The sequence below is a fragment of the Athene noctua genome, chromosome 2 (genome assembly GCF_965140245.1).
Source record: "Athene noctua chromosome 2, bAthNoc1.hap1.1, whole genome shotgun sequence".
Taxonomy (NCBI): Eukaryota; Metazoa; Chordata; class Aves; order Strigiformes; family Strigidae; genus Athene; species Athene noctua.
This window is the reverse complement of record NC_134038.1, coordinates 124070612-124088117: the sequence shown is the minus strand read 5'-3', so window position 1 is coordinate 124088117 and position 17506 is coordinate 124070612. Positions and strand designations below refer to the sequence as shown.

The window sequence follows — 17506 nt, the reverse complement described above, 5'->3', positions numbered from 1 at the left end:
ATTCCTATATTTTTTTTTTTTAAATAAGATTTAATACAATCAAATAAATATGCAGAAAGCAGTTAATGGATGTGGTCACAGAAGGATAAATACACTCTGTGCACAATTAATGAGCATTTACCATACTTATGAAAAACACATGGGACAATAATGTGGTGGACTTAGTGCAGTATGCACCCAAAATTTGCATGCTCATAGTTTCATGACATCCCTGCCAAGATGTGTTCATTAAAGTTACAGCACAGAAGATCTGTGACAAAAGGTGTTTCAAGGATATAGCAAAAATCTATTGAGCTGGATGCATACTGACCCACCTTGAACACTCCAGAAAGAAATTAAAGTGTTGTGAATCAAAGCACATATGTCTCATTAGTGCTAAAGAGAGGAGTGTGTGGAGGAAGACATATGAAGATGAAAAAGTCATTTTCAGTAAACGCAGTTTTCGTGATAAGTGTCTTTCACCCAGGCTGCTTAAATATAACCCTCAACATCAGTAAAACATGCTCACAGGGTATGCAGTTGCTTGGGGTACATTTTTAGTGCAATAAGTGGATATTCAGCCAGAGAACTCCCATTAATATTAACAAGCCTCTTGCAACTAATCTCTGCACACCAGACTCAGTATTTACCCCATCTACGAATCCTTAGTGGTTTCAATTTAAACTAAATTTATTTATTGCCAACACCTAATATTTTTCACCTTGCAGAACTTCAGCCAGGGCTTGCACCACACAGAAGAAAATTAATGCTATTTATATTAGTGTATAGTTAATGGAAGAATCTGAATTCCTCAAATAATAACTTTTACTAAACAGACAATGCTATTAGCACTTCACATTTGAAGGTCATCAGGGTATATATATATAAAGTTTAAAAAATCCACTGCAGAGCAGTAGTTGTGTCAGAACACCTGAATTCTGAGTGCTGAATCCTACCTTTAGTGATTGTTCACGCCTTGGGGAATTCCAAACATGTTACTTGACCACCCTTGCTTTAGCAGACCTTTGTGCAACAAGTTGAAGTAGTCATTTGTGACAATGTGGTGTCTACCTTTAAGAGGACTTCAGTTGCAACTTGTGTTTGTAATATTTGTGGCATTTCAAGATGTTCAGCTGAAAGTTACTAAAAAGAGACAAATCACTGTTCTTGTTTCACATAACTGCAGTTAAGTGCTTTTCCTACAGTCAGTTAATATTTTTCTCAAATTTTTTTCTTCCTTTTGCCTCTCTACCCCCACTCTGGGGTTCACAGGCACAGCACTAGTTGTCCAGTGGGACCATGTACATCTGCAGGATAATTACAACCTGGGCAGTTTCACTTTTCAGGCCACCCTTCTCAATGATGGGCGTATCATTTTCGGCTACAAAGAAGTAAGTTGGGTGTGAAAAATTATCATTTAAGTAGACAAATTACTTTTTACCTGTCAGGAATTTCCCTACATTTTTGGGGGGAATGTTTGAAAGTTCAGCTATATAAGATCATTTCATTATATTGCTTATAAGATCACTATTTTGCTGAAAATGACATTTTATTTTAAAAGTGATGCTCGTGTGATGGACCTGAAAACCATCAACATGGTCCAAATGTGCTACTCCTGGATTTCAGCTGGCTTTTTTTTGGGTGTTTAGAAGTGTTGAGTGCTTAGCAACTTCTTGACTGTTTAGTAAATTCCTCTTGGGTTTTGAAAGGTAGGGTCTAATTTACTCGATTAGTTCACCTAATTTGGGTCTGTTTGAAAATGCTGTAGAATCAGTGGTTAGTATTAAAAGGTCACATTTTTCCTGCAGCTATCATTTCTTGGCAGCTGACATATTTCAAAGTTCATATATTTCAAATAAGGAATAACTGGTTTGTATCTCTGGCTCTGCAAGGTTTTCCATCTATTTGGTGATAACACTGGTTAGACTGAGGCCATTTGGTTTGTCTTCATAGCATCAATATGTTGTTATCTCAATTAGGCTCTTCTGCATTATCCAGGTGTTTCAGAATTTCAATTGTTACTCTAGGTGATTTTTTTTTTTTCTTGCTAGAGTTGCTGGAGTCCTGGAGGCTACAGCCTAGAGGCTGTACTTCCAGTTGAATTTCATGCAAATGAGAATCAGAAGGTAGATGAGCTCAAATATCTAGGGGCAAAGAAATCTTTTTTTTTTTTTGGTTATTTTCATCTCAGTTTGGCATGCAAAATGTGACTTTCTCCTCAAGATAAGTAAAAAAATGTAATCGGTGATATGACTGAATGTTCAGACTTGGAGAAATATGGTCTCTTTTATTTCTCTGCTATAAACCAGTTGTGAGCCTTCAGGCTCTTTTTTCATGCCTGTGTTGAATCCATGCACCTGAATGAAGCAGAAATAATAGTACTCTTCTCCCCTTCCTTAGAAAGTTAGTGAGCATCTGGGCTGTTCAACTAGCAGCTTTCATATCTTCACCTAAAATAGATGTCTTTGCACCTTGCAAACAGATTACTGCAGGATACTGCAGGATTAGTTTTGTAGACACGAGAAACTTCTGGTATGCCCAGGTACCTAGCTTTTTTAATCTTATAAAAGGCATTCTGATGCAATGTCTGCCGTCTCTCTTTCTGAGTGTTATACACAAGCTAGTAGTCTTCATCTATGAAAATGCGGTTCATTTGTATTTTGACTCCAGCTTCATAGAAACTTCACTCTACTTAGCACAACGGAGCCTGTGCTTGATTAAAGGAGTGTGCACCAAAGCTTTATCTCCTGTTGTTGCAACCTTCTTAAGGAAAAAAAATATATCTTTTTAAAGGCTGCAGAAAAGTTCCTGCCCTCAAGACCAAGAGAAGTGGGGAGGGACACTACTTCAGTTTGTAACTGTAAGACAAATTTGACAAGAACTTTATATACATTCATAGTCACTGAAATGGTGACAATTTCAAGAGACTACTATTCTTGTTATGAGATTCTCTGCCATGTCTGTTACTGTCCAGCCCTGTGGAAAATAAATCTAATATAGGTGACAGAACCTGTTGCTCTAAATTGATAGTATCTTGCGTTCATTTTGCATAAATGTAAGTGAAGATGCAGAGTGCCAGACAGTGGAAAACTTTATTCATTTAGGAAGACAAGACACAATTGGCCACGTCTTTAATCACATGTGGTTCCCTAGAATTGCATGTAAGTATGTCATTTAATCTGTGGATAAACAATTTCTGTAATACAGTGGCGTAGGCTGCTTGCTCTCACTGCACTACTGGAAGCTTCCTCCAGAACCACAGTGCTTTTGTGGGGAGGTGTTATTAATGTTCTTTTTATTAATCCTGAGACAGAAAGAGTTGGAATTTACAAATGGGATAATTTACATTTTTTCCACTGTTGAATCTTTGAAATCTACTGTCCTGAGTTATTCTTGTCCTGAATGGAATTACCAAACATCCCTTCAGAACTATTGCACATAGTTAAGGAAAGAGACTTTCTGAAGTGGTAATCCTAGTGATAACATACTAGTGCTCTGTAAATCTTGGGACAAAAGATTATTGTAAAACGTTAGAATGTTACAACTGGTGTAGTCCAGTGGGAATTATTTGGGGAATGGATTTGGAGGCTGAGATTACTAGAAGACTACGCTCTTTATTTGTAGCTTTTACTCCATTAAAACTACTCAGCTTTTCACCTAAGTGAGGAAAATTTAATAAAATTTGCAATCACTGATCAGAATCAAGTTGTCTAAAAAGAAAAACTGGGATGCTTGTAAATTTAAATTTTACTCTAGAGTTTATAAATCTGGCTAGGAATTTATTTACTTTCCAGTGCTGAACCCCTTGCTTTCTGAGGAAGTCCTTACTTCTGGAACCATTTCTCGTGCTGGTGAGTCATGTTGTTGGGAGCCCCATTAACTCCAGTAAGATTACATGTGTGAGTGCTGACTAGCATGAGTAAAAGTTGCACGAGAAGATTTCTACCATCTTTTTGGTGCCATTTCATTTTAGCGTAACAGTTCATCAAAAATGACAGTAATATATGGCAAATCTGTGAGGTCTTCGTTGTGTTGTAATTGAAAGCCTCCAAGCTGAAACACCATGTCAGAAATACATCAGACAGGTTGCCAGTAACTTTATAAAGCATCCCACAGGGACTCTGTACTAGTGACACCAGGTGTTTATCTTGAAGAATCTACTTTTAAAATAACTGTGATTACACATTTAAGGGAGGTACAAATAGGGAATTTTATGTCTAAAGCACTTCAGGTAAATTTTACTTTTTATTTCTCATTTATTCAAACCATTTGAGATTCGCTTTTTCCTATACTTCCTACTCACACATTAGGTTTGCTACCTCATAAACCTGGTGTTGACCACCAAGGCAGGTTCTTGGCTGAGGTTTGCTGCGTATCAAAGGAGCTGTTCTGCCCAATCTTCTGCGTTCTGTTGCTTGCCCAATAGGAAGCAGTCTGAAATGCACAATTGTGATCCAAAATCCAGAATAGATTCTGAAATAATAAAAATTCAGAAAAGGAGCAAAGCCACCAGGATAGTGAAATCTGGAGACATCAGAATATCTTTCAGAAGAGTTAATGGGTAGGAGAAGGAGCTGTACAGTCAACTTTTCAAAATGTAAAAGCAATTTGAAATATGGCAAGGTCCTATAGAAAATCATCTATTTATTTCTGTCCTGATTTACTTTGTTTACACCTTCCATTTTAAATATCACTTTGCTTACACCAACTGTAGTGTTCTGGCAAATGATCAATATGTCAGGAAACATCAGCTGGTAGGAAAATTTTACGGGTGCACCTCTTCTACGTGTGAAGTATATTATAGTGCAAACTTGCCAACAGAACATAGTAATAAAGAAAGTTTTCTGCAAAGGCGTACTTTTGTACATATTACTAGTGAATACTAATTTCTTATGTTCTAAATTTCACAGAAGTTCAGTTCTCAAGAGCTTTACTTCTTTTTGAACAAAATAACTATCCTATATAGTCTTTTCCCATTAGTGCTTACAGCTAATGTTCCTTAGTGTAACATTTGGTTTCTTTTTCTGCCCATGATTAATACAGAACACGTTAAGCAAAGGTACCAAATGCTTTGTTAATGGTTTAGGGTATTTTTCTTAATTTCATTGGCTTGAAGGCTTTCTTTGTTCATTTAAATAGTAGTGACTCTTTATTTATGTAGCCATCCAGAAACCATTATTAAAGTTGAAATGCTTGTTCAAGTTGCCCAGCATGTGAGGTTGGAAAATAATTCTAAAAGACACTTGTAGTAGAATTTCTTTCTACTGTGAAAGAAGGCAGAATTGAATGGAACTGATTAAGTGCTAGCACTTAGGTAAAATTGATGCTCCAGCTATGCGTGATGGAAAATATTCTGTATCCAGTAACAAGACTCCAAACCCTGTGATTATTTCCTGAAAACTAAAAGAAGAAAAAGAAAAAAAAAAAAAAGCAGCACAGTCGTCTTGGTTATTCTGCTTGCATTATACATGCCTGGCATTTCTTTACCTCTGTTATTATTATCAAAAATATTAACATGGAAGCAGGATCTCTGATTTCATGAGGTGATCAGTTTATGCAACTTAAAATTCTTGATTAAGTTTCATGTAGTTTGGCCTGTAGAGTAATTAATTGTTATTTAGAAAACTTGCAATGAAAACCCTGCAAGAGTGCTATTGTGTTCCTAATTACTATTTTGCAGCATACTCTGGCTCTTATCTTTGACTCAGTTTTGAAGTGGGGAAGTAATTGCACCCTCTTTACCATCGTCTTCAGAATAAGTTCAGAGGCCATTATTTTGTTCTTTTTTGAAGGGTAAGATTCTGACATGTCCTTAAAGTTGAAAAGTATAAAATTTGAGAATTTTTATGGGAAATACTGTCTAGATTACTGATCCATATTATGAATAGAATTCAGCACGAATTTTGAATATTTTTCTCCCTATTGTTGAAGTACATAATCCAAAATATAGATGTCAATGGCCCCATGCTAGTGTGCATTTGGGAAGCTTATTCATAAACTGGTGACTTTTACAACACAAGAGTTCATATTGTCTATGGTAGACCTAACATGCTCTTTGAAATGATTCTAGTTAAAATCCATCCTTTGAATGTAATGCCGTAAACCCCCTGCCATCCATTAGCAACCACTTGTACATTCCTAGCTTGCTGTTAAACTGTTTACGTGTCAACTTCTCATGACATATCTTGCTGTTCAGGTGAGGAGTTCAGAACACCAGCTATCTGCTTGCTACCTGTGTTTTGCTGTAATTTTCAATAAATTATTTTATCATTTACTACAGGCATTCTGTCAAAAGGGCGTATATGCTAATAGGCTATCATATGGTAAAAGCCCATTTTATCTTGACATCTCATTCAAAAATTTTCACCTATAAAATGGCACTCAGTACATTCATCACCAAGTGACTGAATTATTCAGTTCTGTAAAATTATTTCTTTTTCCATGCTTTAAAAATAAATATATGTTTTTGTAAATATAGGTTTCATAATGCTGTAGTTTTTTAAGAGAATAAAAGTTTTCCTGGGTTTTGGATTCCCTCTCTTTCACCTGCATTTCTGTCTGTATGACTAATTGTTTGACACAGGCTATACCTCAGTTTCAAGAGCTGGCTAAACTAAATTTATGTTTTCCTCACCTTACACACGTGTTTCTAAACCCTGCTTCTAAAAACATATATCGAAAAGTTTGACTGCTTCTTCTGTTAGACTGGACCCTACTACAACTTTTTTATTTGTTTTAGGAAATGATTCCTCAAGTTCTTCACTCTCACTAGAATGCCCAGCACAAGAGCATGGACACCTGCAGTAGATTTTTTGGCAAAATCTACTGAGATATTTCTGCTCCAAAATTTTTTATTTTCTTCTGAAGTTTTTGTTTGTATTTTCTGTTCAACTTGGCTAATATGTCCTAGTTCAGTAGATACCATGCAGTCATTCATAATTTTTGTGAAATAGTGAAACTGAAAGTGACTTTCAAGCTCTGAACCAAGTTACAATGAAAATAAATTTACTAAACAAAAAAAAAAGCAACAAAAAAACAAACAAAAAACTCACAACAACAAACCACTTGTGGCATTTGTACTACCAGAACCCATCACTCCTTCCTGGAAAAAAAAAAAAAAAAAATAAAATTGCTGTTATAATTTTTGAGGGAAAGATGCAAATTGTTCATTTATTCACAAATTCAGAAAAAAAACGTGATAAGGCACTAGACTTAAAATTAGGAAGACTTATTCAAGGAGACCTGAGTGCAACTTCTCCTGGTTTGCACTCACACATAAAAATTCATATAATTCTTTTCATGTATCAGACACAATTTGTGCCTTGAGCTGCCAATTTTGTCAGCATATTTTGTTGGTCGCACACCTACTCATAATGCCAGTTCCAACTACATCTTGTGTCTATAAAACTCTGACTCCTTTCTTCATCTGCTGTTTCCTCTCTAACTTGGAAGAGAAATAGTCATTGCATCCTTCTCATCAGTGCTTTTCCTAACTTGATTTTCAATACCTTCTCTAGAGTATCCTCCTCAAAATCTTTTAAGACAGTTTCTTTGATAGTTAATATAAGCTTTTCTCTACAGTATTTTGAGACTGAATAATTCCCTTATTTGTGCATACTTCCATGCTGGAGAAAGTTTACAGACTTACTTCTGAACTCAGTGAGCCTTTTATTTTGAAGACTTTGAAAATATGGCTTTCAGCCTTTTTATGTCATATTGTCCAGTAACTGCATCAGAGCTAAGCTGATATAAGCCAAATTTAAATTGATGTATTACTGGCAGTATTTTTAAGCCAATTCTGTTTTTCATGTTGATTTAACATCATTCCTTTTGTTATACCAAAGCAGATCATGTATGCAAGAACCCCTAAATAAATCAGCTAAACCAGTCGCTAAATCAAGTAAAAGAAAAGGAAATTTATAGATTCATAGAATCGTTTAGGTTGGAAAATACCTTTAAGGTCATCAAGTACAACCATTAACCAAGCACTGCCAAGTCCACTACTAAACCTCCTTTCAGGTAGTTGTAGGGAGCAGTAAGGTCTCTCCTGAGCCTCCTTTCTCCAAGGTAAACAGCCCCAGTTCCCACAAGCTGCTCCTCATAAGTCTTGTTCTCTAGAGCATTCACCAGCCTCGTTGCCCTTCTCTGGATACACTCCAGAACCTCAGTGTCTTTCCTGTAGTGAGGAGCCCAAAACTGAACACAGTATTCAAGGTGTAGCCTCACCAGTGACAAGTACAGGGGGATGATCACCCCCCTAGTCCCACTAGCCACACTATTTCTAATATAAGCCAGGAGGCTACTAGCCTTTTTGGCCACCTGGGCACTCTGCTGGCTCATATTCAGCAGGCTGTCAACCAACACCCTCAGGTCCTTTTCTGCCAGGCAGCTTTCTAGCCACTCTTCCCCAGGACTGTAGTGTTGCATGGGGTAGTATGACACTGTTTAATTCACCAGAACTCACTTTTTTCTGTTAATATTCTCAAATTTAACTTTTCCTAGACAGCTACCAGTGTAATCAGGAAAAAGCACAGCTAAATGATGTTTTGGGAATAAGGAGAACAACTACTGATGCTCAACTCAAATACCAGAAGTCGTGCCGTTAATTGACATGTAGACAATACTGAATCCTCATTCACTGGATGTGTAACCAACTGTTTACTTTGGCATTTTTCTGCTATGTGAAAAATACTGGCCAACAGTATAATTTTGGCAGTTTTACATAGGTAAAGCCAGAGCCGACTATTAGATTAGCTGAGCTAGTACCTCATATCTGTTTCTTACACTTGATCCAGTTTCATCTGTCTTCAGCCTAGTAATTTCTGGTTAACTGAAGGCCAACTATGAAAAACAAGGTATCCAACTGTGATTTGAAAGCAGCAATGGTAGAGAATCATAATTTCCTTTGGTAGTTTATCCCAGTGGTTAATAACATTCCATCATATAAACATGTGGCTTATTCTATTTTGAAGGTATCTCTCTGCAGCTTCCACCTTCTGGTTATACCTTTCTGTGCTAGATGAAAAAACCTCTTTAGCCCCTGAGTAATTTCTCTCTGTGGCAGTATTTGTTTATGGTAGTCTAGGCAGCTTTCCATTTTCCCTTTGAGAAGACAAATACATAGAGCTCTTTAACAGCATTTGAGAACTCCAAAAGTTTTCAAAATATTTTTATGACTCTTTTAATCTTCCTTCTTTTAAATTTTCAACATCTTTTTAAGAAATAGATCCTCCCAAAGTCTGTGTAACATTTCACTAATAGTCTAATGTTCAGGTACAATGGCCACCCCATTCCTGGGCTATATTTCACTTTTGTGTAACCAAATAATCACATCAATTAAATTTTCTTGCTGTAATGTCCCTTCTGACAGCTGGAGTTGTTCACCCACTACTGAGATTACTTCCAGAACTGCTGCTTTCTAGAATATGGTCCCCAAGCCCTAACCTTGCACTCTTTTTTCTGTGAGCTATAACTCTACAATTTTTAAAAAGTCTAACTTTGCTTAATTGATCCAGGCATTTAATTATTTTTACTCTAGCAGTGTCATCTGCAGAACTGCTAGGCAGTAAATTTATGTTTCCTTCCCAGTCTTTGATAAAACCTTTGAATACGAGGCCTGATGTCTGGAGAAGCAAGATAAACTGTAAAGACACTGTCTGATCTGCTTCTTTAGTGACAGCTGCTGTTTGTGATCAGTCTAGTTAACTGTATTAATGTTGTATAAATGTTACATGTCACTAAGTCAAACACCTTACAAAATTCTGAAGCTATTACATCTATACAAGTATCAGCCAAAGCTGTAATCTTGCCTAAAGAGTGAAATCAAACTTAACACTTATTTTCACACAGCAATGTTGCCCAGCATCAATTTCTCTCTTATGTAAAGCTGGACTGGTCTGTGGCAATCTAAGTATTTTTATTTCTTCCTCTAGATATTGGTAAGTGATCATCTGGCATTTTCCACATTTTCCATGGCTTTGATAATTTCCCTGCTATTCCAGGACACAATAAACATTAATATCATTGGTCCAGAACTTTCTTCAGGTAGCTCTTCAGACAGTTTTCAGTGCAAATTAACTGAGCCATAAGCTTTTAAAATGTTTATCCCAAGCTGAACTTTCATAGTTTATGTGTTCAATAGTAGACAAGAGGTATTGCCTCCTCCTCCTCCTTGTCTGATACTAGCACATCATCCCACTTTTTCTTCAACTAGGGGAACTAAATTACTAAAAATCACTGCCTTTTTCTGTTTTGTAATTAACAATTGTTCCGCCTCTAAGTGTTGATGTGACTATTGTTATATAACAAGCAATGAGAACTGGAATAAAATAAGAATTAAAACCAGAAATTTCTATCTTCAGTAAATCCCTAGTCATATTATGCTGTATTGTATAAAATATTTATTTAGGACTTTAATTTGCACTGGTTATATGTTTATTCAAGCAGTGCTGTTAGTTTTAGTGTGTAATTTTTTTGCTTTCATATTTCATGCATATCTTCCTGTTTTGTCTTCCAGATTCCTGTAGCTGTGACACAGATAAGTTCAACCAACCACCCAGTGAAAGTGGGACTCTCAGATGCATTTGTGGTCGTGCATAGGATCCAGCAAATTCCCAGTATGTAGAATTGTACTGGTGCTAATGGTTTGGAGGCTGAGAAATGAGTGTAAGCTGATTTAATCAAGGATGATTAGCTGCACAACAAATCACTTAGCTAATTTCAGCTTGTTAATTCAAGTGTAATTTTATTTGCTTGATAATTCCCAGTGTGGCTTTCTCTGTCATTGTTTCTTTTGAGCTGATGAATTAAGTAAATAAAACTAAATGGCCAGCTAAATAATGTAAAATTTAACAGTCAACCAGCACAATTTGGTATGCTGTAAGATACTTTATCTGGAATATGTCTGGTTGTCGTAGTAGGGAAAAGGCAACCTGTTGAGAAAAATCATCTGTATCCTAAAAGAGAAAAATATCCAGACTGAAAGTTCTTGATAATTTACATCTGAACTTCAAATTCATATATACATTTTACTGAGAGAAAAAAAGAGGAGATGTAGTTATTAAATAACATCTTGGGCTCACGTAGTTGTGGCAACAGTAATGCAGGTGACATTTAATTTTCTCTGGCTTTAATTATATGTCATATGGCTTGAATGAAAATGAACAGTAGGAAATCAAGTATGATTTCTTTGATGCTTTGTTTTAAAATAATGTCTACAGAACCCTTTGAGATTGTTTAGCTATTAGAGAACATGCTCAATTTCCAAGTCTGCAGGTTTTATTTACACATTTGGCGCAAATTTACTAAGTTCAATTTTTGATGATCCTCTGATAACAGGGTGTAGATGGAAGGAGCTGTGCTTGAACCAGTCTCCTAGGACTGAGTCCAGGCATATTCTCCTAAAGTGAACCCTGAAAGTGTGGCACAGATAAAGCTCATAAGGTCTGACCTGATCCAGACCATCTTTTAAGGCAGTCAGCAGATGGGGCTGACACTGAAGTTGCAGGTGCCATTGTCTCTCAGCTCATCCTATCCCCTCATCACACTTAAACAGTCTTTAGTATGAGGGAGCATAAATCCAATGTCTTATATGCCCTGCCATGGAGAAAATGGAAAATTTCAGCACCATCTGTTGCTTGTTGTGAACTCAGAGTAGTGTGAAGGAGGTTGGCATGCCCAGATTTCACTTAAAAGATCGGGTCGTGGAAGAAATTTGTTTCTGAAGTATGATAGATAGTTGTAATGTGCCTGTGGTCATATGGATTGCTTTTGAGTGCTTAGGAACAAATGAATCTAGGCAACTGATTTCAGCAATTTGAGTGATGTTTGTAAGTGAATGATCTGAATATTTCTGTGAGTCTTCAGCTTGTAAGAGCTCCTAAAATGGATTCAGGTGGAAATTAGGTTGATTGACCTGTGCAAATTGTTTATGAGAATAGTCACACAGAAATTCAATGTAAGAGAGGCAAGCAGTGTGCAGATCTTTTGGCATCGGGCCTCCATCAAACAGCACTAAAGGGCTTATTTTAGATTTACACGTTTTGTATGTAAAATATGTGGTATATATGACTCTTTGTTCTAGTCTGAATGTTTGTTTCTGTAGCAGTCTTTCAGGCATGCACCTTGTTTTACTACCACTACATAACATTGGTTTTGATGAATGCACAGAATATTCAGACTTAATAGTCTTCTGGGTTTAGTATCTCTGTGAACCTTTTTGTCACATGACACTTTCTGCTAAGCGAAGAGACTGTAATTACCAGAAAATCTGTCTAGTGCTTCATCTTAGACTTACTCTGATCATTAAGTTACATCAAGAAGTGGCAGATAAGAATAGAATGTGGGAGTCTGAAATGTGCCATGGCAGCAACTGTTTTGATAGCATTTTTTCTGTATTACTGCATGTAATGCACTACTTTTCTCCTTAATAACTGGTTCTGTGAATAGTGGTCATTCATGATTTTTTTTGCTAGTTTGCAGCTAATGCTAGAGCTAGTATTAATCAAGGGAACCATCAGTTTGCAGTAGATTTTTCCTGAAGCTGAATTCTGCTTTCAATGAAACAGGTTTACACTAGTGTATATATAGGCAACATAATAGTACCCTGACAGAACTGATAAATAATGTTGGCCCACAGAGAGCCAGCGTCATGTGCTCTTAAAATATGCATGTTCTTGCATTCTTGTTTTTCAGAGGTGTTAAATCAACCATGGTTCTAGTCAATTATTGAAAAGTGATATGATAGAATTGTTGGTTTAGTTTATTTGTTAGCTTCTTAAGACAACAGAAGAATATAAATTGCTGTTTGTTTGTCCCAAAATAAGGCAAAGATAGTATAGCTATTAGCTCTTGCTTACCACTTTAACAAAGACTTTTCCATCAAGAGAATCCAGTTTCCCTTTATGTTCATGGATAGTTATAAAAAAACCCAAACCAAACTCAAATCAGACAAAAAAAACGCCAACTCTACTGCTTCGCTTTTGAGTTTTGTCAGTTATTTTTGTATACATCTTGCATTTGAAAAGGAAAGAGACATTAAGTGCAACACAAGCCTGATGGAACAAAAATATCCTCTCAATTTTCAAAATGCTGAATGTCTTTGGTGCACTCTGTATGTTCAGTGTTTTAAAATTTGAGTATAGTAGTCCTAGTTTATTGAAGTAAATTTGGAAGATTTAGAAATATTTGTCATATTTTTTTCACATATACTGTCCAAAACATTGGTAATAACATTTTCAATACTTATGAAAGGTGAGTTCTAAAGCCAGGCAAACCTATTTCATTCTGAGGAGAGAAAAATATGCTTTTTGATCAGCCATTTCATTTCAGAAGTGCATTTTAATGAATGCTGAAAAGGATCCTCTTGAAGAGCCAAGAGCAAAAAGAAAGGATTTTCTGAACTTTTTGAAATGGAGGACCTTGAGCATTTCATACCTATTTTTGTTAATATACTTCTACTTATAAAGGCTTTGCAGTAATACCCCTTTCATCTGTCCCTAAAAGACTACAGGTATATACATTTTTTCACCTTATCTTTTCAGAGCTAGAGCACAGAGATGGGAGATTTTTGCTAGGTGGCTTTCTGCCTGTTTTCTGTGTTGGTTTTTTTTCTTGGTCTGCTACTGCTGTGTCTTTATATAAAAATACTGTAGTGTCTTTATTTTTGAGCCTATATGTGGTATATTTATATTGATGCAGATTTGTATTTATATACGTATGTATAGATACACATGCCTGGATATACTCTCGAAGTGCTTTGGAGTGAATGGTAATGTGTGAACAGAAGCGAATTTTTGCTTGACACCAAGGTTAACAAGAAAAACTCTAAATTCTGTGATTTATATGGCAAACTAAGTCCATCCATTAATTTCAGAGGAAAATTTTTTGCTTCTTCAATGTAATTCAAGTGAAGTGAGCCAGGCTCTGGACCTCTGATTCTGATTTGTCTGATAAGTTAGAGGGACCACCCTGGTTTCTTCTTCAGACAGGCTGAACACTTGTACATTAACTATTTTTCCTTTTGTTACAAAGACACTGAGAAAGTTTAATGGATGTCTTCCACTTAGACAGCACATGATTGGTGAAGAAAACCTGGGGGATAGTTTTACATGTTCCTCCAGCAAGTTTTCCTTCTTCCTTTCTTTCAGCATCTTCAGTGAATCATGAACCTTGTCCCTGTCCCATTGTAACCACCTTCTCTTCTCTGTTTTCTCTTACTTCTTGTTTTTTTCTCAGCCATCCTTGGCATTCCGTTCTTGGTTCTTCTTTCAGTTGCCTATGGTGTCCTTTGCTCTCCCTTTTGCAGACACCCAAGATCTCTCTCTAATTTCATGACCATCTTTCTTCCCCTACGTTTTTCCTTTCCTTCAGGGTCACTACATTTGTCTCCTTTGTTTTAGTGCTCTCTCTCCTTTTGTCTTTCATTTCGATTTTTATTGTGCATGAAGAAATTAAAAAGCATTTCCTGAAACCCACTATTTTATTTTAGGAATGAAAAAGCCCACCAGTGAAATTGCCCAGATTGTGTTTTGTTTTCCACAAGAGCATGAAATACACTGGTAAAATGAGAGAGTGCCAGTTTCAGGGGGTTGACACAATGAGATACTAGTGTTGCACTTACAGATAATGGCTAGGTTTTTCTTCACAGTGAGACATACTTCTCCATGATCTTGGCCTCTGCTGTATTAGGTACAGCTCTTTTAGGAAATCCACACCTTGACAACCCAACATTTAATGACACTGAAATTTCTCAACAACACTGTGTACACGAATGAAATTGCAGCTGAGCTCTGTGTTAGTCACATTCCAGTTTCAGTACAATTAGTGCTACTCAATATGTAGTATAACTCAAGCATGTAATTAAGTGACAACTCTGCATGTTGTAACTGTTTGCTGAAGATTTCTCTCCAGTTTGTTTACAGCAGTGAGGCTCCTGAAAGAACCTTAGCATTACCTTGAAGGGTAAAAGAAGACTAGCAGTTTATGTTGTGATATTTATTGTATAAAGATGCAGCACCATCTGGGAAGTTGCAAAGTCTAATTGCTGCCTCACTGAGAATGTTGTAATTTGCCTCTGTGCAATATGGGCCCCAAAGTTACCTCTCTAAATTCACAGTATTTATTCTTTCTTTCCACCAATTCCGCAGAGTGCCAGCTCCTCCAGACCCACGTGTTTGTCTGCTGACCCAAAAGGGTTTAGGCAGGCAGCTGGGTACCTTGGCACTAGGGGTCTGATTCAGGAGCAGTGAGGGAAAGAAATGGGCATGCTGCCAATCTTTGGTGGCATAACACTTCAGGGACTGGTACAAGGTGATCAAAGTCTAAAATGTTCTCGTTTTAGCGAAAGTATTAACTGGCCATTGACCAATCTCAAAATTAGGCAGTTCGGTGCATGGTGGTTTAAGGGAATAAAGCCTATTTTTCACACCTAGATCCTGTACTAAGAGCAGCTCAGCTGGCATCAGGAATTGGGGTAAATCTGAAAGGACATGGAGAGTTTCAAAGCAAATGATGTGCAATAGGCACAGAGCATTGATCCAGAACAGTTTCTTCTACACTGTTCATAAAGCAGATATTTTCAGAGAGTACTTCACTGAGTTGCTTATTCTCATATCATAGTTCTTTGAGGTGCAGTTTCCAGGTTTTAAAGGATTTTTTTTTTAGTAACTTTTAAGAGAATGATAAAATTAATACAATTAGGGAATCTGAATTTTAATCTAGATTCAAATGTGTGTAGTAGTCAGTGACCAAGAGCAGTTGTGATGGTTTGATTACAGGCATGTTTGATCCCAATATCAGTGCCTTGAGAATTAATTAGCTAATATTGATAAGCTTAGCAATATGAAGCTGTTAAAAGCAAACAACAAAGACTGCTTTGACATTCTGATTCTCTTACCTTTTGTGGTGATGGCAATCAGACATACCAGCCTGGAAAAATGTGTATTTACATGAAGGTTTTATTTAGCCAGTGGTGCTAAACAAAGTCCTTATCAAGCAAAGCCAGTAGCTAATGTAGTACATCAACTGTGCCCCACCCCTCTGTATCCCTTATATTTTTTACAAATTGCTTGCAGTGCAAGCTGGATATATTTCATAAAGGGTTTGCTTCAAATTGACTTCTGCATAATCAAATACACCCTCTTACCATTTGTGTCTTCTGTCAGCTAGACTTAAAAATGAAAATGCAGACATATGAATACGTACAGCCTTGTTTAGCACTTTTTACTGGGTAGATGTCCAATCTCAATTCCCTAGAAATCTTTCACTGACAAAGATTTTTATTTGTGTATATTTATTTTTTAAAAATCAGACTGACTTCTCCAATATTTTCACATTTCACTGGGTTGCAGGTTTTAGCTGAGGAATGCTGTGTGAGGAGAAGTGATTATGTGATGGAAAAGTACCAGAGAGATTGTTCATCTGTTGGACACATATTTAGAATGGTTTATTACCCTTCAGGTATGTTAGGAAGTCATTGGTGCTCTTCTGGGACTGCTCCATCTCCAGAGCAGTCTCCCTATCTAGTACATTTAGTTAACTCTGGCAGTTCTGTTTCATAGAATATTTATATGCCATTATTTAGTTTAAAACTACTGTGATAAACCTACATAGAAATGTTTTGTCGCACTAGAATCTTGTGCATCTATAATTTACTGATCCATTGTTTAATCCCTTGAAAGGATTCTTTCAATTGGCCTTCTGACCCCTGATGTTATCTCTCTGGGTCACTGAGGAATGTACTTACCTCAAGTAGTTGGTGTTTTCTTCAGCTTTTTCTGCCGGAACTGTAGCTTTGGCCTTGTATTCAAAGGTAGCACAGGTACATGCCACAGAAACAAACCAAAGAACAATTTGGACCATGCTGTAAATTAAACCAAATGTAAAAAAATAGTATCTGTTATTGAAAAAAATATATCATTTGGTTAAAAGAGGTGTTTGAAATACTCAGACCTACAGAAAAGTAAAATATTTTCATGACTAGGAGGAGAATATATACATATTTTCTGAAATTCAGAACCAGGAATTGTACTTCAAAAGTACATATGCATGGAAAACATCCTTTTCCTTTCCTCCCTTCCCTGTTAGACCTGATGTAATGCCTCTTTTCAGCAAAAAAGCTGCACCTGATGCTTAAATTTTTGTCTGTTACTACATCAAATGATTCCACTAGTTCTTGTTAAGTTAAGGTGCATACTGAAGTACATGGGCTCATAAGCTCTTTGTGATTCTGAACTTGTACTTGTTTGTAAAAGAGCTAAATAGGTAGCGTAAGACAAAGAACAAGTTCCATCTGAGTGAAGGCAGTTGAAGCAGGAGTGTGTGTGGAAAGGTTGAAGGGTAAGTGTCAGGGGAGGGTGTTCATTTTTCTGTTTATCCTGTTGAGTTTAACTTTTCTAGCCTGTTTTGTTAAGAGGATACAGGCTCAGAATTCTAAATAGGGAGAAAAAAGTGCATTTTGAGGAGCTAAGCATGACGTGTTTCAAGTCAGACTTTCAAAAGAATCTACAACTGCATGTTTTTACAGCCT

At 36.6% G+C, this 17506-nt stretch overlaps 1 protein-coding gene across 2 annotated transcripts in view; it reads left to right on the top strand.

Annotated features, from left to right (window-relative positions):
- Nucleotides 1-17506, top strand: part of PLXDC2 (plexin domain containing 2) — a 279425-nt gene that overhangs the window by 198456 nt on the left and 63463 nt on the right. For both annotated transcript variants that reach the window (XM_074900172.1, XM_074900174.1), the window contains exons 6-7: nt 1252-1370; nt 10496-10595. In XM_074900172.1, the coding sequence (XP_074756273.1) occupies nt 1252-1370; nt 10496-10595 (219 nt within the window). The remainder of the gene's footprint in view (nt 1-1251; nt 1371-10495; nt 10596-17506) is intronic.